This window comes from Plectropomus leopardus, chromosome 22 (assembly GCF_008729295.1).
Source record: "Plectropomus leopardus isolate mb chromosome 22, YSFRI_Pleo_2.0, whole genome shotgun sequence".
Taxonomy (NCBI): Eukaryota; Metazoa; Chordata; class Actinopteri; order Perciformes; family Serranidae; genus Plectropomus; species Plectropomus leopardus.
The window spans coordinates 6,740,600-6,768,025 of NC_056484.1; the positions used below are offsets into that span (position 1 = coordinate 6,740,600).

At 39.5% G+C, this 27,426-nt stretch overlaps 4 protein-coding genes across 5 annotated transcripts; 3 read left to right on the forward strand and 1 right to left on the reverse strand.

Moving 5' to 3' along the window:
* The first annotated feature begins 1,608 nt into the window (after window positions 1-1,608).
* dram1 (DNA-damage regulated autophagy modulator 1) lies at window positions 1,609-5,598 on the forward strand. Of its 2 annotated transcripts, XM_042511245.1 has the most exons (7): window positions 1,616-1,970; window positions 2,307-2,374; window positions 3,557-3,699; window positions 3,791-3,968; window positions 4,214-4,272; window positions 5,317-5,409; window positions 5,494-5,598. In XM_042511245.1, exons 1-7 carry the CDS (start codon window positions 1,840-1,842, stop codon window positions 5,530-5,532), a joined length of 711 nt encoding a protein of 236 aa, XP_042367179.1. In that variant the 5' UTR covers window positions 1,616-1,839; the 3' UTR covers window positions 5,533-5,598. The 2 variants fall into 2 exon arrangements, with proteins under 2 accessions (XP_042367178.1, XP_042367179.1); XM_042511244.1 differs by lacking the exons at window positions 5,317-5,409; window positions 5,494-5,598 and having other exon boundaries at window positions 1,609-1,970; window positions 4,214-5,310.
* A 2,326-nt stretch (window positions 5,599-7,924) lies between these two features.
* On the reverse strand, window positions 7,925-11,325 carry washc3 (WASH complex subunit 3). The gene is made up of 7 exons (XM_042511428.1): window positions 11,141-11,325; window positions 10,077-10,175; window positions 9,905-9,970; window positions 9,689-9,826; window positions 9,222-9,338; window positions 9,069-9,133; window positions 7,925-8,981 (listed from the first exon to the last, which is right to left on the reverse strand). Exons 1-7 carry the CDS (start codon window positions 11,189-11,191, stop codon window positions 8,882-8,884), a joined length of 636 nt encoding a protein of 211 aa, XP_042367362.1. The 5' UTR covers window positions 11,192-11,325; the 3' UTR covers window positions 7,925-8,881.
* A 447-nt stretch (window positions 11,326-11,772) lies between these two features.
* On the forward strand, window positions 11,773-17,543 carry si:zfos-932h1.3 (zinc finger protein 432). Its single transcript, XM_042510931.1, has 9 exons — window positions 11,773-11,915; window positions 12,457-12,659; window positions 12,740-12,841; window positions 12,921-13,016; window positions 13,110-13,220; window positions 13,307-13,424; window positions 14,204-14,996; window positions 15,530-15,588; window positions 15,686-17,543. Exons 1-9 carry the CDS (start codon window positions 11,882-11,884, stop codon window positions 17,200-17,202), a joined length of 3,033 nt encoding a protein of 1,010 aa, XP_042366865.1. The 5' UTR covers window positions 11,773-11,881; the 3' UTR covers window positions 17,203-17,543.
* A 3,638-nt stretch (window positions 17,544-21,181) lies between these two features.
* LOC121961194 (tetraspanin-7-like) lies at window positions 21,182-22,270 on the forward strand. Its single transcript, XM_042511083.1, has one exon. It carries the CDS (start codon window positions 21,182-21,184, stop codon window positions 22,268-22,270), a length of 1,089 nt encoding a protein of 362 aa, XP_042367017.1.
* Window positions 22,271-27,426: the final 5,156 nt, after the last annotated feature.

Genomic DNA, 27,426 nt, shown 5'->3' on the forward strand with positions numbered 1-27,426 from the left:
ACTGCATCAACAACCGAGGCTCTAAACTGGCTGCACTTGGATTCTGTGTCACTTGGCTTTCCTGAAATATAAAAAAAGTTGTGCAAAGTTTTGAGCTTAAAGACTCATTTACTGATGTGTTTTATGTCATAAAACAAAACAAAGAATACTCTTAAGCTTTTTGAAAGAAATCAAACCAATTTGTCCAGATTTCAAAGGGTTAAAACATATTTTCTGTAAATGTGACTATGAAATTCTATGAGTCATGCTTACTTTGTACACAACACTTTGGTTGTTGAGATTCTGGGAAATGATTATTCACATAAAACACAATCTATGCGGCTAAGCTGTGTACCCTCCTACAGCTTTCCAAATCGCAATGATTTTCACGTGGATAATTTTAAACACTTATCTCTGAGTCTGAAAGTAAACACAGAGACAGGCATCCTCGAACAGCAATGTTGTCCAACTGCATCCATGAATCATCTTTATTCATGACAACCTGGGAGGGTTTGCTTCTCGGATAACATTACAACGTTGTCCCCAGGTGAACCCGTCCTCAGGATCCCAGCCAGATGCTAAAAATCTGGGACAAACCAACCGCCTCCAAAATCACCTCCACCACCAGAGAGCAGTGATGTGGGAAATAACAGTAAACATACCAATTCTCAATGCCATATGGAAGACCAACCACCCAACTAATCAAAAGTCATACATTCAAAATCTTATTTTAGTAAATGCACAGAAGTATTACAGTTTTGTGCTTAAAGAATCAAAAATAGACTGTATTAGTGTTAATCATTTATGTTGCACTTCATGTGTAATTTATGTGGACAGTAGAGACTTTTATTTACTTTATATTCTTATAGTAGCCTATACAGTGTACTTGTAGCTATACTTGCTTAAGTTGAAAAATTGGATTTTTCTTTTCAAATATTATTCAAAATGACCAAAAAAAGACACAAAATTACTTTAAAGAGAAATAAAATGACAACAAACTCACACAAAATTACCAAAAAGACACAAAATTACCAAAAAGAGACTCAACGAAAAAAGACAAAAAAAATTATCTCAGAGACAACTGTACACAAATATGCAAAATGAGCAAAAAATACACAAAATTACCTCAAAGAGACACAGAACCACCAAAATAAGACACGTAATTACTTCAAAGAGACACAAAAATGACTAAAGAGACACAGAATTACATCAAAGACACACAAAATGAGCTCACAGAGCCAAAAAAAGCTTCAAAATTAATACAAAGTCTGTTTATCTTGCTCCTAAAGGTGGTGGGACCTTGTGCATATTGTTTCCCCAGGGGCCCATTGTCTCATAATTCGCCTATGCATTTAATGCACCAGAACCAAAAAGTCTGAGGGCAGCTCCAAAAATCCCACCAACATAGTAAATTATGATATAGATATTTATGTGCAATATAGACATTATGTGCAATTACTTTTGTTATTTGAAATGTTTCTGCATCTCTTACTTCACAAGAGGATCTGAGCACTTCCCTGATTACTGGCAGTGACACGCTTGTAGGGAAAAGAAACAGGCTATTCTTCTGTGGGAGCGTAAGAAAAGACGGATGAAGGAAGATGATCATAACGGGAGGCTGAATTTGCGTAGGCCGGCCCACAGAGTCATTTAAGGGGAAGAGGTTACTGTATACTGTATATCTGCTCGTTGGCAAAGCCCATTCTTGTTCACACAGCACCATGTGACTGTCGGTAACTTCATCAGACCTCACCGCAACACACTGATCCTGGGACAGCTATAAAACGCGTCTTTTCTATTATTTAGTATCATTTTACTCTCGAAGTGTTTTCTGCAAGTTTCGCGTTCAACCTCTCTGAGATGTTTTGGTTCATGCAGGGATTATGCTTCCTACCAGTGTTTTTGGTCATCTGGTCCTCCAGCACTTTTATTGTGTCCTACATTATTGCGATTTACAGACGGGATGTCGACATTATTTTTCCATACATAAGGTGAGTTTTATTCATTTACGTGTTTTTTAGAAAATGATCAAGTCAAATCCGAGGTTCGGAAAATGCACGTCGATGTTTTATTTCTGTGATTTCTGAGACTATAAGTTTAGTTTCGTTTTCCTTGCGTCAGCTTGGCTGCTACTCAAACTCCAGCTGCACGTACACATCTGTTATTTCGTGCTGTTTTTTTTTTCACTTCTCCCTTTCAAGTTTAAAGTTTATTTCATCTTAAAGCTTGAAATATAATAATATACACACATATATGCATATGGTGCCAAATAACGGGAAGTAAGTTGCATGCATGTTAAAATGCAGGTCTGTCTTTTCCCTTTTCAGTGACACAGGTGCAAACCCCCCTGAGAGCTGCATTTTTGGCCTGATGACCTTCATTTCTGCATGTGCAGGTAAAGGGGCGCATTTCCAAATTTTGGGGGGAGATACATATATGGGCAGATTATGAGACAATGGGCCCCTGGCCACAGATATGCAAAAGGCCCAACGCTGCTCCTACAAAGGAACAAGACACACAGACAGAGTTTATTGTCTCTTTGAGTTTAGTCTTATGTGTTTTTTAGTTGTTTCTCTGTCACCTTGTAGTCAATTTGGATTATTTTGTGTCTTTTGTAACAATTTTGTGTCTTGTTGTGTTTTTTTTTATTTCTTTTTGTAGTCATTTAGCTCTCTTGAGGTAAATTTGGCCTATGTCGGATCATTTTTATTTCACTTTTTGATGTCACACCCCTTTTTATGGTGGTTTTGTGTCTCTTTGAGATTAATTTTATGTCTTTTTAAGTCGGTTTGTGTCTCCTTGTACTTATTTTGGTTCTTTTTGTAGTCATTTAGGTCTCTTTGAGGTAAGTTTGGTCATTAGCTGTGTGTGTCTATAATTTTGTGTCTTTTTGGGTTTCTCTGGCACTTATTTGTAATTTTCTATTTTGTGTCTCATTGCACTTCCTTTGCATCTCTTTGTGGTCTTTTGTGTCTCTTTCTAAATATTTTCAGTCTCGTCTTTATTGGTTGTTGTGAATTGTTAAAAGTAACATTTTGCAAATGAAGGCTGCGCCCTCTGACACTTTGGGCCCATTAGACCCATTTAGTGATCCATCCATAGACACATATGAAACAGGGGTTTAGGGTGCTCTGCCAGAAATTTTTGAGCATCAAACACTTAACTTCCTACATTCTGGTGAACTTGTATGTACAAATTTGTTTCTGCATGAATTTATGCTGTAAATGTCTTAGTTTTGTCAGAAGTCCACTGCCACTTTCCTATTTTATCAGCATGTTTTAAATATTGACAGTGATGTGTCCCCTGCACTCCCCCCAGAAATCTGCTTCTATGTGCAGGTATTTTCACTCCCATCAGTATGAACATCTGCAGTGTGACCTCTGTAAAGTCTTTTAGGCAAAAATGGGCTTTCCCGAGGGAGGAACAAAGCCTCCCAAAGATATTAGTCACATTTCCTCTTTTTTAAGAAAATGAAAACAAAACTTATTTGACGGGATGCAAGAGGATGTTTTTCTTTTTTAGTGAGTCATAAATTCACAAACCTCTGCGGTAAATGAACATTTTCACCTTTACACAGGAATATGCACCATATACGCCAGGTACAAGTATGTGGATAAGCTGAGCGCGGACACAAGTGTGGTGAGCCCGCGTCTCAATAAAACTGCTCTTGTGCTTGGGTTGCTCTCGTGTTTCGGCATGTGCGTTGTTGCGTCGTTCCAGGTATGCCTTGCCACATGTGGTGTACATTCAAATCACATGAAGATAATCTAGTGTTGGACAATGTAATCTTGTTTTTATGGTTTGATTTCAGGAAATAACAGTGACAGTCGTTCATGATATCGGAGCTCTGCTGTTCTTTATCTCTGGGGTCTTATACATAATCCTCCAGTCTGTCATATCATTTCGTGCCTATCCATTTGGGTCTTCGATGTGTGTGTGTCGAACACGTTTGGGTATCGCCATCCTTGCTGTTGTGGCATTTTTCCCCAGTATCCTTTTACAGTGGTCTAATCCTGTCAAAATACATAGAAAGTCTGTCTGTTTAGTTCTTGATGCTCTATTCTAATCAGCATGACATGCATTTAAACATGAACTTCGCTTTGTGGTTGCAACATTATTCTCTTGTCGATATTATCATCGGTCATTACCATTAAATACACATGATGCAATATTTCTAATACATTTACAAGGGACAACCATTGTTAATTGGAAATATCCTCAACGGATGATTCAGCTGTCATCTGTGCGTTCTTTGTGAAACAAACTGAACTGCACAGGGACACGACAGACAAGGTAGGCTGTTGTTTGTTACTATGTGTGTCATTTAAAGTGGAAACAGACAACTTTTCAATTTTTACCCCCCTATATTTTGCAAGTGGTTTTAATGTTGGCAATGTTGCAAAACAATTAGATCGCTTTCTACTTGCCAACGGAGCTCTTTTTCCTTTGCCAGGTAGTTTTCATGGTTACACCCTGATATAATAAAGTAATAAATAGTTAATAAAAAAAACATGCTTACTAGAACCATATGGTGGCCCAGAGATGGTGTTTTTCTGTAGGACTACTGAGAAGCTAACAACGCTGTTCACAGTTCCCTCACCAAAAAGCCTATGGGATTTTTCCATTGGATTTTGGATTATGGTAGAAAATAAGCTCTGTGGCAAATAAACGTTTTTGATACTGACATGCTTTGTTCAGCAAGATAATCTTCACAAGTGAACACCAATTTCAGGATTTTTGAAGCCTAAACGCTTCAGATTGGATTTACAAAGGCTTCCTCAGTCTTACAAAAAAATAACTTTAAGGAGACTTTCTTCAAAAAAGGGAACCTTTAGTTTGACAGAGAACCCTTTAAGAAGCAAATGGGTTTTCAGGGAGAAAACTTTTGGAACAATTATGTACTTTGGTTGTTTTACCCTCCATCGATAATGCTCCTGGCAGACAGTAACTGCACAGAACTTCCATTAATACCCTTTGGTGACTGAGATTAAATATTGATAGCTATCGGGGAAACAATAGCGCTGTGTTTTTCCTGTTTTGGTTGCACAGGGGTTGACACACTTCCTTTATGCATTAAGTCGAGCCTTCATTTTCCCAGGAGATCATACGAGATCATTGCATAATAAAAGTATTGCTTTTTGAGAGCCAGTATAAACAGAAATGGTGATTCTATAACCATTACATTGTGCAATCAACATTTAGATCATAGTAAGTTCCAGTAAAAATCTATTTCCTCGTTAAAGCTGAAACATTAGACAAATAACCAGCAGCTATATAGATAACAGATTAATACGTTTTAATGTTGAATGTGTATTAATGTTTGTGCCTCTCTGTCAGGAATATCCCTTCCATGTCGCCAGCGCTGTGTGTGAGTGGATCGTTGCCTTCAGCTTCATCTGCTTCTTCCTCACGTACATCGACGACTTCAAAGTGAGTATAACACCATCAAATAGATCTTTTTTTTAATTACTGCTGGAATGGGATCTTATTTCTCTCCCTTTTTATTCTCCGCAGCTGTTTACCTTACGAGTGAAAACTGAGAATGTGGAGTAGTCGTGATGAGTCTGAAACTGACACCGTATGCTGTATGAATATCAGTATTTTAGTGTTTAAAAATGTGCTGCATTTGTTTTTTTAAAAGCTTTCATGCACATACATTTTGTACATTTTACACTGCCAGGCTTTTATAGGATTTGACTGAATTTGTTGGTAGAGTACAGTAGGTACATTGTAATTTATACATTTTCAGTCGTGATGTTATGGAAGAAAAAACTGATCACAGCCTGCCTGTATCTTTATACTTTTTATACAAAATATTTTTTTTTTACGTGTATGTAACTGCTTCCTGTGTTCAAACGACACTTTGCACTTTGCTCTTGATGTTGCCACACCAGCGTGACTCATCCCATCAGACCTGTGACCAGTAATAAGAGAAGTTCATCACACAGTGAACACATGATAGCGACACGTGGTTAAATGAGACTCAAAACTAATAACAAGCTCACCCGTGGGAACATGGTGGTACTCGTGTTTGGTGGGAAAATAGTGGCTCTGATGTTGTATGTAAGTGACCAGTTTTTTAAATTTGTAACATTTCCTTAATTCCTTGGATTGCTGGACTGTTGTAACAACAAATCAGGAAGAAAAACCTCTTTCTATGAATGCTCCGGTTCAGTTTTAGTTTGGCAGGTACTGTATTCTGCTCAAGTGCTCGATGGTTTAAACTCATACCGCTGTATGAAAAAATCAAACTATGGCAAGAAACAGAACGATCTGCATGTGTATTACAAGCTCTGGGAATGTTTTTATTGTGCAACAAAGATTTCTGTTAGATTGAAATGTTGCACAATAAAATTACAGGAAGCTTTTAATACAGTGTGCAGATCTCCTGTGTGACTCTTGCTTCAGTAACAACACTGAAAAAAGCAGAAACACTTGTGGTTAATAGATAAAATGGACTTAACACATGGGAAAGTAGAAAATCCGAAATACTGTCAGGCTGCTTGAGGTGTTTTTAATTCTTCTCACATGCTGAAAATTGTTTAGTGTTGATATCGGCCAAATGAGTATGGGCTGATACGTTTTATCAGCTAGTACTTTTGGAGCATTCCTTCATAGATCTTGTCTGTAACTGGTGATCAGTAGACGGGACGAACTTACAATACTCCAGAGAGAAAATCCTGTGCTGTAACGGTGGTTCACATGTACACAGATTATTAACTTGTCCACTACAGATACTGTATTTTAAATACAAGAGAGATTACTTTTTCATTCAATAACTTTGTACTGAAACGGTTTTGCTTGTGACACAACGTACTGTACATTATGGTGAGCTGGCGAGCTGAAAAATAAAGATACCCTGTTTTTTTAAGCAAACTGTTTTAATGTTTATTACAGATCTGGTTGCTTTTATACACAAAGTGCTTTCGAGACTTCCCCACACTCCTTTTTTCACAGTCATCACAGTGTAATATTCATTCATAGGAATCTTATGAGTATTTCTTTTATGCTTAAGACTTATTGACTTCATTATTTTGCATTTTCGTGGGCATGTAGTCACAAGTTCTGATGGATGTAATGATAAGATGGTACAACCGACATCGTCAACACAAAAAAACATTGACGTTTCTGTTCTGACAAGTTTGTTTACTCTTCATTCCAGCCGAGGTTCCTGCACAATTATCCTGGGCAAAACATAAAACTCTACAAATCTAATAGAAGATTCAGAGAAATGTCAATGGGAAAATGTCAGCCATGCAAGTAGCTAATCAAGCTTAAATCTTGTGCAAAGACACTGGAATATTGTCTAAAATGATCAGAAGGAAGCAACAGAGGCCTTACACTGAATGTACTGTAGTTTTTCCACCTGTAACTACTGTTGATCTCTAAAAAAAGACCATGTCCATTTTTTGTTTCGTGGCTGACAACGACACAGACACCTGCTACTCTTTTACAAGATTCTCTTGTGCGATACCAATTTAAAACTCCTGTTTGGATATTGTTCAAAATATTAAAAATCCCAAACTTGCTGGTCCAAGATGAAGAAAAAAACTGTCGGTTTCAAAGGATTACTTCACAAACCAAATAATCGTTTGTATAACAATTACTCACCCTGTGTTGTGCCAAAATCACAGAAAAATGCCTGCGGTTTAAGAAGAATTCACAAATGTTTGATAAATTGAAGTCACGGCAAAACTATATCAAAACATCTGTTTAGAAACTCATACACAGCTCATGCAGTGTAATGCAAGTCTCATTTATCCACTTGTACAGTCAGGACTTCCCAAACAAACAGAACTTTCCAGCGAGAAAATCTCTTCACACCAAACTCCATTGACAAAATTAGTAATTTTACCTCGCTGAATACAGGAGCTGCTGGTCTAACGCTGCCTCGCTGGGTTAGTTTGTTTGTGTTGTTGTGTGTCTTTGGTGTTTTAAACGGTTAGATCAGATTCACCAAAGTCACACAATAACACAAACTAACTAACTGATCAAGGCAGCGGCAGACCAACAGATCCTGTGTTCAATTCAGAAAAATCACAGTTTCTGTCAATGGAGTCTGGCTCTGAGTATCCTGTCAGAAAGGGCTGATGTATTTTGGAGGTACTGCAGATACGCCTTGAATCATACTGTGGGAGTTGTGTGAAAGTTTGTGCTGATATAACTCATCTTTTGATATAGTTTTGCTCGGTCATTAATACAGAAATCCTCATTTTGGGGGATGATGTGTTCCTCTAAGCATTCTCATACAGGTCAACAAGTCAAAATAGTCCTGGGATTATTTATCAAACTACTTCAAAATAACGTGATTTTTAAGTAGGAAACCAAATGCTGAACGACATGTGGTTTTCCTTCCTATTAGTCTGGTATTATAATTTAAAGTCTATCAATACTGAAAGATTATTGTTATATTTTTTCTCCCCTGGCCTGAAGACACAGAATACCAATGTACGTGTTCATATCTAACATACATGGTTTTTTTTTATACATTTTTAGCTCTTGAGTGTGGCATCAGACCGTGGTTGTAGTGTGACCACCAAAAAGAAGAACAACAGCTTCGACAGGATATAATTACTTTCTGTAGAAAAACGGCCACTGCCATGTTTTGATAACCAACATAATCAACAGGGGAATTGATTCCCTCGTTCTGAATTTGTCAAAAATGCGAGATGTATCAAAATGAAGGCGGTCACTGACCGACCAAAAGAAAAAATATTTCAGCACTTTTACACTGAAATTACAATCACTCTGGGTGGAGTTTCCTGTTTCAGGCACTTACATTTCCTACTTCTCGCTGGTGGCTCACTGCAGCCTACTCATTTGTCTCAACGCAGGCCTGCAGAAGCTCAGAGCAGCGACGGATGGACGTTACAGGAAGCTTTGTGGGTGATTGGGACAGAAATCAGTCGCTGAAAGATGATTCGCTGTCAGAGCTGGTGGCAGCAACATCCTGATCCTCCGTGCTCCTCGCTCCTCCATCAGGCACGGGGGCATCCGGTGTGCTGTCATCAGCAGGGAAGGAAACGTTAATGGCGAATTTCATTAAAAGATTAATCAGTGATCATCAACAGCGACAGTGAAACACTCACTCAAGCAGGTTAGGATCCAAACCCTCCAGGACCATTTTATTCTTAATCGCCATAACTGGAACTCCCTGTGACAAAAAAGACATGTTTTAAGATACTGAACACACATGTTATGTTTTTTTAATCTCTACAGTCTGTACTCAGGTATCGACTTACCACTTGGACCATTTTCAGGTATCGGGCATAACGTGGGTCCTTGGCCACCGTCATGACGTTCTCTGCAGGCGCTTCTGCTTTTGGTGTGGTTGCAGGATCTGGTGCAGTCTGAGCGGGCTGCAACATGAAATAAGCAAATTATTAAAACAGCATGACATAACCAGCGGTTTAGGTGGCACAGGGTATCGAGTGTGGTCTCTTATTTTGCATTTTCAGTAGGTGGTAGTTTTTCGTAGTTTCAGACTTGCAGAGTTTGTTGTTTGCAGAGGTGTTTATGTGAAGTTGGAGTGTACACGTGACACCTAACTCACAATAAAAAAGACCTAGAAGACTGAGTGCTAGATTTTTATTTTTTTGTCTGCTTGTTTTTAATCTGAGATGTACTTGAGAATGTGGAGAGCACTGCGCTATGAAGTTGTAAAATAAAAATGCTATATACTCTTTTGTGTGCATGTCAGTGTATTCACCTCTGAGGGAGGCAGGGTCCCTGCTGGTGGACCATCTGTTTGGCTCTGACTGGTGTTCGTGGGTCCATTGGCCTGAGCTGGTTGTTGCCGACTGAGTCCATCTACCGTGACGTCCTCGAGTCCGGGAATGGATGACAGCTGCTCATAATATTTAATATATAATCAGTGCGTGGGTGTGACATGTTTATATAGCGTCATAAACTGCAGAGAGCTCACCTTGGCTTCTAGGATGCACAGGGTCGTTTCAATCTGCTGTATGCGGAGGGATATATTTGAAAGTTTCTGTAGGAACAAAGTTTGACAGTTTGATTATGCTCAGTGTTACAGAGGTCGTGTGAATTTATTCAGGACAACATATTCTGTTAAGCGCACAAGAAGATGTACAAACCTCTTCACAAACAGTGGAAAAGCGGTTAAGGAACCGCACTGTGTGCACGACAAACTGATTGAGATAAGCAACAACTCTTCTTTGTTGAATAGCAGGGACCTGAAGGGCAAGAAAATACTATTTCAAAAAGGAAACCAGGCTGTCATGTAGTGAGGAAATGAAGTAATTCATACAAAACAACAACTTCTACCTCCAAAGGCTACTAAAATCCACACAAACAAGATTTGACAACAGTAATAATTTCTGGCATAATATGAGTTAATAAAAAGAGGAAAGGAGAGGGGATAAAATAAAAGCTAATGGGGTGCAGGACAGAATTATTAATTTTATTTTTAATTTATTTTCAATATTTTAATTCTTTTTCTTTTTCTTTATTTCATTTTCTTTATTTCATAAAAATAATAAATATTTAAATCTATACAAATTTTATTTAAATCTTAATTTAAAAAATGAAATTAAAGATAATAAATAAATAAAATCTTTTTTTTTTTAAATAAAATAAATTAATTAAATTAAAAAAGAATAAAATCTCAATTCTTTTCTGAAAATTTCATGTAATGGAAGAGACTGATAAAAGTTAGCCAAATTTTGTAAAATTTTTTACTTTTTTGCATTCATTTAATTTGAACATAGCAGATATTGGGAAATATTTGGTTATTTACAACAAATTTAACACGAACCTCAGTCATTTAATATTTCCACCACAGTTGAGCCAGTTTAGATGATATTTTACAATAACTAAACACTTAAACTAGCAGCTAATTACTCATTAACAACTGCTCTAATAAACAGTTATTGCTACAAACATGGATATCTGTAAAAGACACGATAAAGGAAATGCTATTATACACACTGATGTTGGCTAATGAAATGAAACTGTCAGCTGTTTCGATTACAGGTCAACCATGTTGGTAAACCACATTTACTTTAATTATCTGACTTGCTACACAGAATGACAGCTGTCCTGCAGCTCTGCTTTTGGCCTGTTTCCTCTCATTTTCGTAATATTTAACTTAATGTTAGTAAGCCACCGTTAATGTTAGCAAGCTAACTCAGACACTAACCTTCGTCAGATCGACTCCAGAGCCCACAATCGGCAGCCCGTCCTCGTCCATGTCCAAATATTAAACTTCTTGCAGATTATAAAGCAGTTTCAGTTACAGCAGCCAGATTTTCTTACTAAAAAAGACAGAAACGTGAACATAAAAATCATCTGATGTGAAACGTTTCATGTGACCGAGTCGTGACGTCACAGTCTAGCCAATGATTGGTTTAAGCTTTTACTTTGAAGCTTCATTTCCTGTCTGCGGCAAACAACAACATCCGATTATGACTGACAATTTCTGGTTGTAAAAATGTTATAAAACTAAACATTTCATTGTGTGTTAAAACAACGCGTGCCGTAATAATTAGGTTTTTGTTATTCACATATGTTGTTTGTTTTTTTTAAAGCCTGTGGAAAAAGCTAGTATATGATCTTTGAGTTTGGGTTGTTTTGTCACATTATATTTTATTTTATTTTGCTTTATGTAAGTAAATTACAAATTAATCCATCCAAGCTGTAAAACTATTAAGTTAAACACACATTAAATGATATGTCCTACTGTTGAATTGTCAGATAGGAGCAGAGAAATAGGAACATGAGAAGACAGCTGAGTTGCGAGACTTTTATTTTGAAAGAGGAAGCGCAGGAGAGTTGAGGAAGCGGGTGTTTGCGTACTAACAGCGCATGTTAGCTAAAAACACAAATCAATAAACATTGTTTTACATCCATTTCTCAGCGTTACCGGAGACACGTTGCACCGATGGAGGTTGTCGGGTCAACAGAGACAACAAAAGGTATGTATATTAATATGTTTTCCCGCTATATTTTATAGCAGGCTATGTTTATGTCAGTCAGACAGTTAGCGGGACCCGTCTATTTAAAAGAAGTATTACAGTCAGAAGCTGTTAGTCTGAAGCTATTGCATTATAAATTAACCCGTCACAGTAACATTTGAAAAAAATATGTCAAGTAATACAACTAATTGTGACGAGGTCTACAGCACGGATACAGATACTTTACCTGGTTGCACGTGTAAAACACCCTTTAATAAAAGGTTTATCCAGGATTTATACGGGTTCATAAGCTAAAGGAAGGTTCTCAATTGATAGTTATACTAAGATATAGAAAATTCAGTAACCTTGCCATTGCTTTGCTTTAGCAAACAAGTACCTTAAATATATTTCCACTGTGAAAAAGCAAATTTAAAGTGGATTAGTAATCTGTAATTGCATTTAAAGGAGTGCCAAACAGTTTGCATGCAAGTGCTCTCTTGAACTAAAAGCTCATTGATGCCCTCAACAGACCAGCTCTCACATTGCACTTTTCATGCCCCAGACCCAAGCCTGTCTCTTGCATCTCTTCGCCTCCTGGTGCCTCCTCTGCAGCTCCTGTCTGCTGCTATGTGGCAGCTGACAAAGCAGAAAGATGTGATGAAATATGAGAAGGTGCAGGAGTTTGTGTTCATGGTGACAGAGGCAGTCCCTGGACTGATCAACCACAGACAGAGAGCCCAGCTCATCCTGGGTCTAAGAGCAAGGGTGAGCAGACGTTGTGTGTAGTATCATTTTGTTAATTTTTGCTTTAATGATTTTGCAGTAACAGTTTGTTAATGTTTCAGTTGATTCTGGAGCTTTGCAAAGGCTCGACTCGGGGTTCTGTTGATGCTCAGGTGATCCAGAGCTATTTGGATAGACTCCCAATATCCTCTGCAAACACAGATGTAAGTGAAGTGCAGATGTGCTTTTTTTGGAAAACAAATAACTCTAATCTTTAAGTGACATGAATCCTTTCTGGGGCAGTACAGGGACACAGAGGTGAAAACAACAGAGTCCACTTTTATCGCACTTGTTCAGAGCCTGCTGAAGGATCCTGTTGAAAGAGCATATTTCTTCCAGGTCAGACAGATTTTAAATAATTTCTTATCTGGATCATTCTCATAATAAATTCATTTAGTTGTCCTGTAAGTGACATTAAATTAACTTTTACAGGAGGTGTTCCCAGTGGAATATGGGCCACAGTACGATGCAGCTTTGCATGTCTTATTGTGGGAGCTGCTTTCAAAACTGGAAAAGCTGCTGCCAGTACCAGACCTGAAACAGGTATTCATGGACTCAGTCCATACATATGTCTCAGGGTGTTTTTCTTCTGCAAAACATGCCAAATTTACCACGAACTGTGATTACAGACTACTGCCTGGTTTGGCTCCACTCCTTCTGTGTTGGAGGAATGTGTTCAGTTCTCACCTGAGGAGCTGAGCTTAATCTTCGAGCACTACAAAAGTTTAGGACTGCTGAAAATGCCATGTGAGTAGAGCTGGAATTATGTTACAGTCTTTTAAGCTAAGATAGCAAGCATAAATATCAAACATGGTAACATTTAAAAAAGAAAAACAATGAAAAAGCAAAAACATATTAACTCTAGTATATTCCAATATTAAGTCTCAACATTTGAAAATTAATATTTGTATCTGTTTTCTCAGTGAAGATGTGTAATTTTGAAAAAAAATGCTGTCTTAACACTTCTTATACATTTTAAAGTTTAATATATTTGTCTGCCAGTTTTGACCCACAATTCTATAACAGGGAAATGTGTTCACAATTTCACTTATAGATGGTACATTAAGCCATTTTATATTGACCTGTGTTGCTGTTTTGTGAAATTAATAGACTGAAGTTCCAAAAAATTAATCCCGAGAAGCATTTTTATAATTATTAAGCTTTGGTATTTATCTGATAGATAGAATCCAATAGATATTGAGTTTCTTAATCCAAATTTCATCAAATCTGGAGACTGGTTCACATTTCCAGCCCTATATATTGTTGTAAATTAAATATTTGTGAGTTTTAGACTGTTGGTCTGACAAAACAAACAATCTGTGGATGTCACCTTGGTTCTGGGATAATATGACAGTATTTTCTGATGTTTTATATACTATGTGATGGGACAAATATTTAATAACAATAATGAAAAATGAAATAAAAGTAATCTTTACCACTGCATTTAATTACCTCAAGGTGTTTCCAAAACGTGCCATAGGAGTAGAGTTTTTCAGCCAGTGACTTCTTATTTTCTTCTCTTATAGATGGTCCTTCATCCACTATCGGCAGCTGCATCATGTCCGCTTTATCCATTCCTCCCTCGCAAAAGACAAACATCTCTGTCGGACTGGAATCAATCCACAACTATGCTAATGTGCTAAACCCCGTCACTTTCGTTGGGACGGACCAGTACAGTGTTGTGGCCGTGTACACAGAGGTGGAAGTTGGAGCGTCTGAAGTACACGAAGAAATGGTCGAGTCGTCTGAAGTTCAGGTTCAAACTGATTTCTATGAAGAAGAGATTGTGGCTGTGAGCGCAGACAACGCCGGCAGCGAGGAGGCGACCAGCTTGAGAGCAGAAGAAACAAGTGAAAGTGTGGATGTGGCAAAAGCTCTGGAGACTCTGACGAAAACGTTCGCACTAAGAAAGGAGAGCCTCGGTCAAGATGCACAGACAGGAAAGAGTAACGATTCATCCCTTAATGATGAGCCAGGAAATACGCCAGATGAAGCACAAACACGCAAAGGACACGAAACAAGTGAGCAAACTGACAAGAAAAGAGAAGATGTTGAGGAGGTGAAGGAGAGCGTCCAGCCTGGAGGCACAGAGAGCAACATGAACTCTTGCACAGACCTGGAGGACGACCATGAATCCTTTTCTGCCCATGAGGAAATGACCGATGTTCCCAGTGAAGCTCCAGTCTCTGAAGCACAACAGTCCCCCAGTTCAGAGAATTTGCGCCGATCCACCCGTCTACAAACAAAAACGTCACCCAGCTGGCAGGAGACCTGTAAAATCCAGAGGCCGTCCAAAGAAAGTAGTGAGGAACTTAAAATGTACGAAAGTAATACTAGAAATCTTTTATTTCTATCTTTTTTGCAGTATATTTTTAATCATCTAAACCTGCAGATGGACCTTTTTTCCCTCCTGTTGGTAAATTAATTTCTGAAAACTTTTGCTGTTTTGTGTTTTGAATGACGTCAATTTTCAGTCGTGCTCTTTGGGGTCTGAAGATATTTGTCAGTTTTCCATTAAAAAAAGAATTATTTAGGAATAACGGCCAATAGACATGCCGCATTTTTTGCACCCTAAAGTCCATTGTTGTCAATGTAAATGCGCTCAAAAGCAAAGGCGATGATGGTCATAGCTGCCCAAGTGCCTATTTCTCAGGTAGCGATGACGACGCCCTGAGATAAACTCAATTCAAAACACAGCGACATGCACCTCATGTCATCTGACGAGAAACAACCTGTAGACATCATTCCATTTACCCAAAACAAAATTATTCAACAAAATTTACACAGTATTTGCAATTATTTCCAAAACTGTCATATCTACATTTAAAGATTCAATATTTTTATCTCACCAGGAGCAGAGCTGATGTTTCAGTCGCCCCCACAGTTATAGCCATCAAAGGAATCGACAAAGGTAATATTTTTATATGAACAAGAGAAATGTCATGCACCTTTTAAAATAAAATCCACAAAGTTAACGCACAATTACGTTTGTGTTTTTTTAATTGCAGATGATTCAGATGAGATGACGTCCATCATTTTCACCTGCTCACAGTGTCCCTTCCACAACTCGGACAAGAACAGCCCGCCCCACTTCCACATGCAGAGTGTTCGCTCTGAAGTGTACAGGACTCTCTCAGGAGCCAAATTTACACCGTCTCCTTCCAGCACGGATGAAATATTTACATCCATCAAACTTTTACCCACAGGGAGCACAGGCGGGAGTAAAGCAGAGCAGACAGACAATCAAAGCAAAGTAAATGTTTCCCAAAGCAGACAGAAGGCCCTCACGTGTGAAACATGCGGCAAGACGTTCACTCGGTCGTCAGACGTGAGGAGACACCAGCTCACTCACACCGGAGAGAGACCGTTTCTTTGCTCGCAGTGTGACCGAACGTTCCAGCACTCGTGGGATCTGGCCAAACACGAGAGTAAACATCACGGCGTGGCCATTTCTTTCTCCTGCAAGCTGTGCGGGAGCTCCTTCGCCAACCTCCGCGCGCTGACCGTCCACCACAAGAAGTCTCATTCCCAGGAGAGCCAGATGCCTCAGATCTGCTCCATCTGCAGCCTCAGCTTTGCCACTTCCTCTGAGCTGCTCGAGCACAGGAAGTCTCACGTCATCACCAAACGCTACATCTGTCAGAAGTGCGGCGAAGGCTTCGACACCTTGCTTGCGCGTTCTCAGCATCGGCAGATCCATCAAGTGAAGAGTCAGTTCAAGTGTCCGCATTGTGAGAAGACGTACACACGGAGGTCTGACGTAAAGAGGCACATGTCCTCTCACACTGGGGAGCGACCGTACCAGTGTAACCAGTGCAACAAACGCTTCTCGCTGCGCTTCATGCTCATGAAACACCTTCGCGTTCACACAGGAGAGCGGCCTTTCCAGTGCTCCCACTGCCCCAAGAGGTTCACGCTGGTGTCTGTGCTGGCCAGACACGAGCGGATGCACACCGGCGAGAAACCTTTCCTCTGCTCTCAGTGCGGGAAGGGATTTCTATCGCAGGGGGAGCTTTCAAAACATCACCGGTCACACATGGACGACAGGCCCTACTCCTGCCCGCAGTGTGACAAACGCTTCAAAAGCAAGAAAACCCAGCAGGAACATATCGTTTCCCACACCGGCGCCCGCCCGTACTCCTGCGCCTACTGTGGGAAGGGCTTCACCAAACCATACGCTCTGACCAGACACAATCTCATCCACACAGGAGAGAGGCCGTTCCCCTGTGGACACTGCGAGAAGTCGTTCCTCACCCTCAGCGAGGCTCAGCTGCACCGGCGTATCCACACGGGGGAGCGGCCGTACCCCTGCAACGTCTGCGAGCTCAAGTTCAAGAGCTCGTCGGAGCTGGCGCGACACAAGCGCAGCCACTCGGGGATGAAGCCGCTGAAGCCGTACTGCGAGCGGTGTCAGAAAACGTTCACGTCAAAGGCCAAGCTGAAGAAACATATGGAGAAACACAGCGAGGAAGGGGAAGCAGCACAGTCTGTGGACGCTATACAGCCTCAGGAATCAGATCTTTAAGTGAATAATGGAGAACATATAAGTGGTTAAATTAGAGAAAAAGAGATTAGATATTTAGCTTTATCAAATACAATAACTTCTGATCATGAGAGCAACGTGTCCACAACTACATGTCTTCTCAACAATACCAACTTTACTATAAAGTGTGGACAAGGAGTGTTTGGTACTGCTGCATCCTTCAACTTTTGAGTAAAGCACTCTGACATCATTATGAAATATCATTTCCACTTAGACTTTTGCAACAGCGAAGTAAAAATTATGTTTAGGTCATCAAGAATTGTTTGTTTGAAATGTAAATCCCAGGTGAACAAAATTTTTCATTAAACACATTTTTCACAACATAAACTCTGTTTGTTTTTCTATATTATTGTCGTGTCGGAAGGGTACACAGACAGTTTCAGGATTTTTATATAGTGGCCTCTGCGTACTTGCTCGGCGAGGGCTGCTCGTGGCCGGGGTGCTACTACCGAGGCTCCCCATATGAAAAATTAATAAAAATTATTTGGAGATTTAAAATGTAAAAATATTAGCATTTTAGCTCAATAGCTCCCAGGTCATGTGACCAATGGACTCAAAATCAGTGTGTGATGATAGTTCTCCACTGGCTGCATGAGATACACCTCTTATTTTTACATTTTAAATCTCCAAATAATTTTTATTAATTTTTTATATGTAGCATAGGAGCGAATGTCTGTCAACATAAAACTATCTTCACTGCGGTCCGTAACGATCTTTAACCATCATGACTTTTTTTTTGTTGTTTTGTGTGTGTGCACGCGCGCGCGTGAAATGTCTTTCCAACTATCAGTGTGATTGGTACCTACATTAACCCCCTCACGGTGGATTGTCATAACTTCGGTTATTCCTTTAACTTTTCCTCCAGCAGCATTATCAGGTAAACATTTCACTTTGTCTAATAATTTATGTCTAAAATACATTTACAACATTAGCCTCGGCTGTTCTCTGTGTTAACTACTCATTAGCAAACGTTAGCATGCTAACACACCAAACAACGATGTTAGCATATTAGCATGTTTGGGGTTAGCATTTAGCTCAAAGCATCGCTTTGCTTTTTGAGACCTATTCTTGTTTTTATCACTTCAGGCCTGTAAAAAAAACAAGCAAATGTGACTAGAAGAAATAATTACTATGTGGTGAAACTGCTCACAACGCTTTAACATAATGGGAACTGTAACATTTGGGTGGAAGTTAGCCATATAGCTTTGTTTAACCCTTTGAAACCTTGGTAAATTGTCTTTGTTTTTCAAAAACATGGGAAGAATGCATTTAGATAACCTATACAAAGTACAAGACAACCAGCTGAAACTGAAAAACCACAAACAAAAACGGGAAAGTAAACACAAACATGCACAAACCCCAAGGAAATTGCAAGAAAAAAATCTAATAATTCTCTGTTAATAATTTTAAATACATAGGCCTTTCTAAATCTACCAACTTTTTTGGAGTTTGGGGGACATTTCTTACCAAGTGGCTCATTATTTTGCCCCCAATGTTTTTAAAGAAATTGCACCAATTTACTCAGGGTGAAGGTTTAAATACTTATAAAAGGTTTCTGAATGCAGCACAAAAAAAAGTAATTTAAAGCCATGTTTCAAGGTATTAAAGGGTCACAATCCAGAGAGGTTGGGGAACTCTGCTGTAAGGTGTTTCCTAAATGTTTTTATAATGTCTGTTTCAAAAGGGCAATGGTGGTTTCCCCACTCCACTTCTGCCCCTGCTGTATTTTCAAGGAGCTGTATTTGAGCTGCCTCTGAAATCTCCCTCTGCATGTGTCAGGTGATGTATTTCCTTCATTTCTGTCCAGTGTGCACATAAAACCCGGCAAGCTGGTTGTTATAGAGCAAAGTTTAATTATAAACATCATAAACATAACCTCATTTCCTCTGCAGACCTCCAGCTGCATGTAGAAAGAAAAATCCCTCTCTCTTCACTGTGCTCGCTGTTGTTTTCGTCACATACTGCAGAACAAGGTACTTTAATCTGTTTGTGTAACCTTGCAAACACATGAAAAATCAATACATGAGCTGCTGGGGCCAGTCACACATAATGTTCTCATTATTTAAACCCAAGAAATGTATGTTGAGCTACTTTCTGAGCCCTAAAACAATTTCTAAGTTATTCAGTATGGTATAAAACAAGATATTTCTGCAAAACCCTTCCTCCCTCCCTGACTGGGTATTTCCTACTCTGTAGTCACTATCATGATTGTGTCCTTATAAAAAAAAAAAAAGAAGGGCGATATAAATGTGTTTAATTAACTGAGAGGTTTTAATTAGCTCTGACTGGGGGGAGGGTTGATGGGAGGGAAGCCGATGCCAAGCAGGAATTACCAGAATTAAACTGGCTGCATCATTTAACAGGGGACCAACAAAGTGCTGCAACAGAAAATCTATTTTTAGCTTTGCATATTTTTCCAAATGTAATGTGACTAAAAGAACATTGATAAATGAGGTATTCTACAATCCAGTAACTGGAGTTTATTTAAGAAAATTGCATATAACATTTACATATTACATATTATATATAAATTCAAGTCCATTTTTGGGTCATGATTCCACTTCTGTTCTGGGGTGTGGTAGGACCCAATTGCAGCATAACAGAGCAGGTGAATAGTTGGAAGTGCTGGCTTGATTGGAGATGAAGAGCAGCTGGGAGCACCAGGTGGAGGTGATGAGGCTGATGAGAACAAGTGGTTGGGTGGAGGGAGAGAGGGGGGTGTGGGGTAAGTGGGAAAAAATCCCACAGCAGCAGGAAAGAGGCAGAGCAGACTGTGACATTTTAACATTTGATTAATACCACAGAGGAAAGATAGGGCCAAAATCAACACCACATAAAAAGTAAACACCCAAGCCACTCTAACCAACAAAAATTGCAAATGTGGTACCATTATCTAAGGAATTCTTTATAAAAGGTTCAAAATCAATAAATAATGGCTTTATCACTGTTAACATATCCCTTTAGCTGTGTTGTAGTCTTTCTGTTTTGTAGTAATGTAGATATGTTTATTGTCTATTGAATAAATGCTTGTGGATTTTTCATTCTGATGATATTTTACTAAAGGGGGGTTACAAAAATTCATCCAATAAGTCAATAAATAGATTTTGGATTTTGTTATTTTTTAAAAAACAGATTATCAGACACATCATTGATGAGAAATGTATCTAAATTCACAAATTAAAAAGGACTTAGGTTTGGAGAGGCGAATAAAAGAGGCGTATGAAATGGGAGAGTATGAAAATTTTGAGCATCAAAAGCTTAATTTCCTGAATTTTTATGCACCAATTTATGCCTTTTCTGCATCTGCATTTATGGTGTAAATGTCAAAATAGAAGTCCTCTGCAAGTTTGATTCTTTTAATAGTTGGGGACAAATGCGCATGTTCTACATATTGCCTGTAATTTGCCACTATACATAAAAGTTGAAAATGGATAAAGTTTTTACTTTTTACAAAGACATCACACACACTGTAAAGACAGCAGAGGAGTTTTTCCCACTTCATTTATTCCACAAATGGCTTATAGTAAAACTCAAAGGGATGTCTCCTCCACACCGGGAGAGGGTGTGCATGGGTGGATTTCAGGTCCTTCCCACTGCAATCACGTCCCGCCTCAACCAGTGTGAGGTGCAGCAGCCAGCGGCCAGATGTCTGGATGGGAGTATCAGCGCAGGAATTTGAAGAGCTGGTGACCATGCAGGTGGAAACAACGAACGGAAAAACAAATAAATAGAGACAAGGGGGCTGCGGATGCCGATAACGGAAGGACGCGACACCCATCAGTGTGATTTACAGTCGGGTCGGCGTTGGTGGTGTTGATGGCGGATTAATAACCGGTCATAAAGTAGTGGAGGGATTGTGTGTTGCGGGAGGACAGGAGTGAAGGCGCTGATAGAGAAAGAAAGAGAGGGGAGGAGTGTGAAGAAGAGAGAGAGGAGAGCAGATAAAGCCAGAGCTGGGATCATGAGCTCTGCACTGCCTTACAACTCGCTGTCAGCTCGGCCGAGTCCCAGCAGACAAGCTTTGGACTGGGAGTGCCAACAGCTGGCTGTACGTCGACTCTCCTCGCCGCGGAGTCTCGACCTGCTCTCTCCACCTCCTCTTCCTCGTCGACCCTCTGCGATACCTGGTTACCTGCTGACGACCCACCAAGACCAGGAGGAGCAGCTCCAAAACCGGCAGCAGCGCCTTTCCTTGTCGGTGTGCTCAGAGGCATCGCTGGCGCCCCCTGCACCTCCACCTGTGGGCGCTGCCCCACCCTGCTGCCGCCCAGTAGGAGTCATGCACCTCCTGCGCCTGGGTCTGCTGGCCTTCAGCTGCCTCTTCTGGGCAGCCGGTTTGGCCATCTTCACCCTGGGTGTGTGGGCACAGATTTCACTGGCAGACTTCATGCTGCTGTCTTCCAACCGCTACCCCAACGCCCCGCTCATCCTTCTGGCCACAGGGGCGGCCATCACCACTTGGGGCTTCCTGGGTTGTCTCGGGGTGGCTGCAAACCTGCCCTGTGTTCTCCGGGCGTATGGGTTCTTCCAACTTGCTGCTCTTGTAGCGGGTTTAGCCGCTGGACTCTCAGGTCTCTTCTATCGTGAAGACATTGCCGGAGGATTTCGCAGCGGCTTACAGCGAGCGGTGGCCGGCTACACCGAGGACGAAGGCCGTGCCGATGCATTAGACAGCTTGCAGAGGGCCCTGGAGTGCTGCGGAGCTGAAGGTTGGCGTGACTGGCTTTCTTCAGACTGGGCTATCCAGCATATGACCTTTCTGCCCAATGAGAACGGCACCTCGGTGTCCCTGCCGGACAGCTGCTGCGTCAGGCGCAAGGGTTGCAAGAATCGACCTCTTCTGTCAGATGATGTTGAAGGAGTGGAAGCTGCAGGAATCCATCCACACGGCTGCTTCCGCAAAGTCTTCAGCTTGGTCAACGACAACGTCTTCCACATTGCCGCCACTGTGTTGGGATTGGCCTTCACCCAGATCGGAGGCATTGCCCTGGCCTGTCTGCTGGCCAACAAACTGGCGCCAAGACAACATCGACGTGTGGTGGCACATTAAGAGTCAGTTGTCAAAACATGCGCTAAGGACTGACCAATTTGTACATAACTAGCATTGGGAATGAACTATGCCCTTAAAAGTCAGAGAGCTGTGAAATGTTGCGAATTATTTCAGGTATCTAGGTTTCCAGGAGTAAATATTCTACTCATTTTCTGACTGTGTCAGATGATTGGCATTTGGAGTCCATCCATGGCTGGTATGGGCCTGAAAACTTTTCAGACACAAAATTACAACTGCTTCATGAAATATGACAACGCAGTCAAAGGTACGAACCTGTGTACACAAAACTGTTAAAAGAGAAATCAACTCAAACTCCTGCTGAGCATTTCGGTAAGAGGCATCAGCAGTTAGCTGAGGCTAACATTTTGTAGAAATTTGTTTCTGATGATGCATCCAGCAGTTAGAATCAAATTCCTTTAAATTTTGGGGTTAATATCTATAAATTGAGCAACTACAGTGTGATTTTATCACAGCTCTTCAGAAACTAAGTTTAGTAATACTTAAAACCGATGGTAGTAACATAAATCAATATTGTTAATTTTTTTATTTTGAGGGAAATTTTGGACATCATTAAAAGACCAGAAAGGCACTTGGAAAGCGTAAATCTCTGTTAAGGCTGGTATTCTAGTCTGATATGCAACTCTGCAATTGCAACCTCTACGTCTGGATATATTTCCAAAACTATTGGAACAAATGCTCCATAGCGACAGCTCTGAAAGTGTATTGTGATATGGAGTAACTGAATTACAGTTGGCTTTGTTTTGCCACCACTTAACTTCACTACCGTCTGCAGGATTTTAAGATATATGGTATCCATTCTACTAAGGTCAAATGCCTGTCTCACAATGTCAACAATTAAAAAAAAATAGTTTGCGTGTGCGATTTGGGTTCGTCCTTGGCCTATGCTACACCACAAGTTTTTAGGAAGTCTGGCTTGTAGTTTTTCCGTAATCCTGTTGCCAAACAAACAAACAGAACCAAAATCAGAACCTCTTTGTTGATGGTACAAATAAGAATTTAGCGACAAAAAATATTCGAATACTTTGCAACTCTCTTGCTCTCACTGTTTGCGTGACTGTATGTTTTGCACAATTTCTAAAAATGCTTGTTTAATTTATTGTGGGTGTGAGGAGTAGATGAGCTGAAGTATGTGTCTATGTGATACCTGCAAATGTGAAGTTTGACATCTCAAAATGGGGGCAATGCCAGACTGGACAGCAGGCTGTAAATATCAAAAACTAGACAGTAGTTGGAAACGTTGCTCTTTCATTTTGCTCCAGAAATTTTTGAATATTGGCATGGATTAATATGCTCCATTATGTAGAATGTAAAAACAATTATTTAATGTTAAACTGATATGATTTTGATTATCGTTGGATTTAAGACCAACATCTCTCCACTGAATGCACAGGAATGTTCACCAGCAGTTTTCCACTTCACGTGATTTAGTCTGAGTTCACCAGATATTCGTATCTTCATCATTTCGTGATCCCATCACAAAGACGACACTGTGCTAGAATGGTGCTTTTGAAACGAGCTCGATAATCTATTGCTGTCTGTGGCGTTTTGTGCTGTTTACACACCTGACGGGCTGTAATGTTAAGGCGATAAGGTAAAATCGTTTCTTTCGGATGTCTTCGTGTTGCTAAAATTTGTAGATTCTGAAGCACAAACTTGTTTTAAATCACTGATTATTGTGACTAAGACTTTGAACATTACCTCTTAAATGCACACCAACATTGGCATAACCCAAATGTTGTGTAACCCACTAACTTACTAGCATGAAACTTGCACTTCTTCAACATCAAACAGAAGTTGACATACATGAATAGCTCAAACTGTTGGAAAAATAGCTAGCTTTCTTGTCAAGATAAGAGAGGACTGATACCACTCTTAAAAGGAAGTTAACTTTCGTTTAATCTGTACAAAAAATGACCATCGAACTCATGTTTACTTAATAGTCTTTATGTGCTTTAATGTCGAGTTAGATAAGATGATTGATACCACTCTCATATGAAGCTAAAAGTTTGCTAAACAGCCAAAGGGATGTAGGGATTGCTTCATTTTTATTTTTTTTTTTGATACGCTAAGCTAACCGTCTCCTGGCTGTAGCTTAAAATTTAGCCAGAGTTGCTATTTTGTCAGTTGGGGATATTTTTATCAAGAGTAAAAGTACAAAATCAAATGTTATTAAATTATTGTTATTACATTATTTATGTATTTTTTGTTTGTTTTTAGTTTTGCTGCTAAAATGCAATGTCTATAGGCCTTCAGTAGGCTATTTGTCATATTTCTATTTGCATTATTTGTAGTGGCATTATTGTGCTCATAGTTTACATGTTGCTAAAGAGGCTACTGGATGCCTCTGCAATAGTCATTAACCTTTTGAAACCTGGATCATCATCAGTTTTCTTGTGCTGTGTTCAGATGCCTCAGATGTCTTTCACAAGCTATTTCACCTAAAGCACCTGAGCAAACTGTTTTAATTTTTTTTCGAAAAGATTGGGGAAAAGGCAATGGCAAGAAATGTCCCAAAAATTGCTACAAAAAAATTAAATAAAATGTGACAATAAACTTTCCTATAAATCAATTTTAAAAAAGAGGAAGAAAAATATCAAAAAATAGGGAAAAATTCCCCAAACTATATCTATAATTACAATAATTGTGTATCTAAAATTATGTCAAAGAAAAAATATAATAAAATACAAAAATTGAATACAGATTTTTTTTTTTTTACATATTTTTGTTTGTTTTTGCTTTTTACTTTTAATTTAGGGTGCCTGCAATGCAAAGTGCAGGCACACTATATATTATTTGTTTTAAATTCTTTTGCTAATTTTCAGTTAATTTTCTTGTAGCTTTTTTATTTATTTATTTTTCTAACTTTTGAACCATATCTTTTTTAGTTGCTAGTTGCCTTCTCCCCATGTTTTTCAGATAAATAAAGCCATCTGCTTTGGTTTCAAAGGATTAAAGTAAATTAAAATATTTCCCTCAAACACATTTTAACTGTAGTCTACGTTATCTTTCTAGAGTTGTCTTATTGAACCGATTATGGCATTTTTCAGGGTTAGGCTAATCGTGATTTTGTCTTCTACTGTCGAAATAAGCATATTTGTAAATATATATATCTGTCTGTGTTGTTATGCTTTGGGACTTAACTGGGCCTTACCGAGGCAATTTGACAATTTTTATTTGTCCCCCTGTTTTAAAACTATCTAGCCTTTTGCATGCAGACAACAACAAAATCTGAACGATAGGCCTCTAAAAGAAGCATCAGTCTTCTCATCTCTGCAAGAAATCAAATAAGTGAAGCCTAGTTCCAAAAACGTCTAACTATTGCTGGGATGCAATCAGATGATACACATCTATTTGCCTTTCTTACAGCCTCAGCATTACATCACTTCTCTCCTGTTCAGGATAGACACTTTTATTGCTCTTGTAATTGTAATGTATGATATATACTGTATGTGTATAATGTATTCTAATAATCACCAACAGTGCAAACGAGCATGACTGAAACTGTAAACTATATCTGTCGACAATAAACCAAGAAAAATCTTTGCCTCATTACAGGACATGATATTGATTTAACAGTGGGAATGTTAATGTCAAGGTCTGCTGTCCTTGGATGTATTAAATATATAAATAGGAGCAACATTCTTGTCATGAAAAGTTAATGTAAGCAGCAAACAAAGATACAGCACTGCACTGGTAAAGGTTTGAAGTGTGTTAAGTCTTGTGTAATATTATATAGAGCTCTTTTTGGAGTTTAATGTGACTTTTTTCCTCTTTAAAATAGAAATAAGTGAAGATTATCCCCCATCCTAACAGATGGCAGGTGCAAATCTCCTGTCTGCATTTTTAAGACCTTTAGAAACAGCTTGAGCTCTGTATTTTATGAGAAAGGCCACGCTGGACGTGTGCCAGAGTGGTAAATTCTGAGCGCTGGGAGTGGTCGATCCTCATTGAGGCCTCTGGCCACCGGGCCAATGCTGAATTATGGCTAACTGAACGACATCTCATTTCTACCACCTGAGACGGCGGTGATTAGATCTGCCCTTGAAGGGTGACAACAGATTCGGATGACACTGCAGAGCGTGACGAAACACAACAGCGTGACCCAGCATTGATTAGTTTATGGAGCAGAAAATCATGAACTACATCCTCTGCTCAAATTGGGCGATATGAGTTTTTAATAATTCATCATGAGGATTACCTAAAACCCAATATACAGTATATATACATTTAGACACAGGGAGGCTGTGAGCCGTGGCCTCTAAACAATGACCATTTTCATGACCTAATTATGGTATTGATTAGCCTACATAGTGCTCTAACAAGGCTTGCGGATGCTTTCTGTCTGATTGCACTGTCCTTGTTTAACCCATTTCGCCCGGGGTTGCCACATCCCCACCAGCAGTTTCATCACACTAAAGAGGAGCTTACACCTTGAGTCATGGAAACCACAAGGGCCTTTTGCTCGTAATACCTTTAAAAAATATACTGGGTTGGGCGCTTTAATGTGCACTATTTATAACTTCTATTTTACCAAAACAAAAGCACAGTGGAAGGGACGTAAAATGGCTGCAGAGTGGTGCAAATATATAGTCACTATCAGATCTACATAGCCCCAAAACACTTCCTAAAGACAGAGAGCAGTGAGGAGAACATCGAGTAGGTAGATAAGGTATTTAAAGCATTAAACACTGATAATATAAAGGGGTTTACATGTATGCTAACCTGCATCACAACCTCGAAAACACATTTAATTCATAAAAATCACAAAATTAGTTCTCCAATTTGTATGTTGATTATTTTAAGGTCTGGGGTACCGCTGTTGAAGAAACTAGTTTGACCAGCTGAAGATGGTTAAGCTGGGTCAGAGCCATCTTCAAACAGCTAAAACCAACTAAAACCAGCTACCAGTATAAGCCGGTTGTTAGTGTTTTTCTGAGGGGATGTAGCTTTTAGGGGAATATGTCGGCAGAAAGTAGTATGTTTTCTGTAGTGTATAATGAAAATAAGAGTTCTTGTGTGTTTGTTACCTTAGAATAAACTGTTTATTTACATAGCGAGTAGGTCCTCGTCCACGGAGTCCGCCATGTTGCGCTGCCATGTTTCTACAGTAGCCCAGAATTGACAAACCAAACACT

Coding starts and splice junctions, on each gene's coding strand:
- dram1 (XM_042511244.1), top strand. CDS start 1,840: ATGTTTTGGTTCATGCAGGGATTATGCTTCCTACCAGTGTTTTTGGTC. Junction 2,375..3,556: donor CTTCATTTCTGCATGTGCAG/GTAAAGGGGCGC, acceptor ACCTTTACACAG/GAATATGCACCATATACGCC. Junction 3,700..3,790: donor GCGTTGTTGCGTCGTTCCAG/GTATGCCTTGCC, acceptor GTTTGATTTCAG/GAAATAACAGTGACAGTCGT.
- si:zfos-932h1.3 (XM_042510931.1), top strand. CDS start 11,882: ATGGAGGTTGTCGGGTCAACAGAGACAACAAAAG. Junction 11,916..12,456: donor GTCAACAGAGACAACAAAAG/GTATGTATATTA, acceptor TTCATGCCCCAG/ACCCAAGCCTGTCTCTTGCA. Junction 14,997..15,529: donor AGTAGTGAGGAACTTAAAAT/GTACGAAAGTAA, acceptor TTATCTCACCAG/GAGCAGAGCTGATGTTTCAG.
- washc3 (XM_042511428.1), bottom strand. CDS start 11,191: ATGGACGAGGACGGGCTGCCGATTGTGGGCTCTGGAGTCGATCTGACG. Junction 10,176..11,140: donor CTGGAGTCGATCTGACGAAG/GTTAGTGTCTGA, acceptor CTTGCCCTTCAG/GTCCCTGCTATTCAACAAAG. Junction 9,827..9,904: donor TGTGCATCCTAGAAGCCAAG/GTGAGCTCTCTG, acceptor TATTATGAGCAG/CTGTCATCCATTCCCGGACT.
- LOC121961194 (XM_042511083.1), top strand. CDS start 21,182: ATGAGCTCTGCACTGCCTTACAACTCGCTGTCAGCTCGGCCGAGTCCC.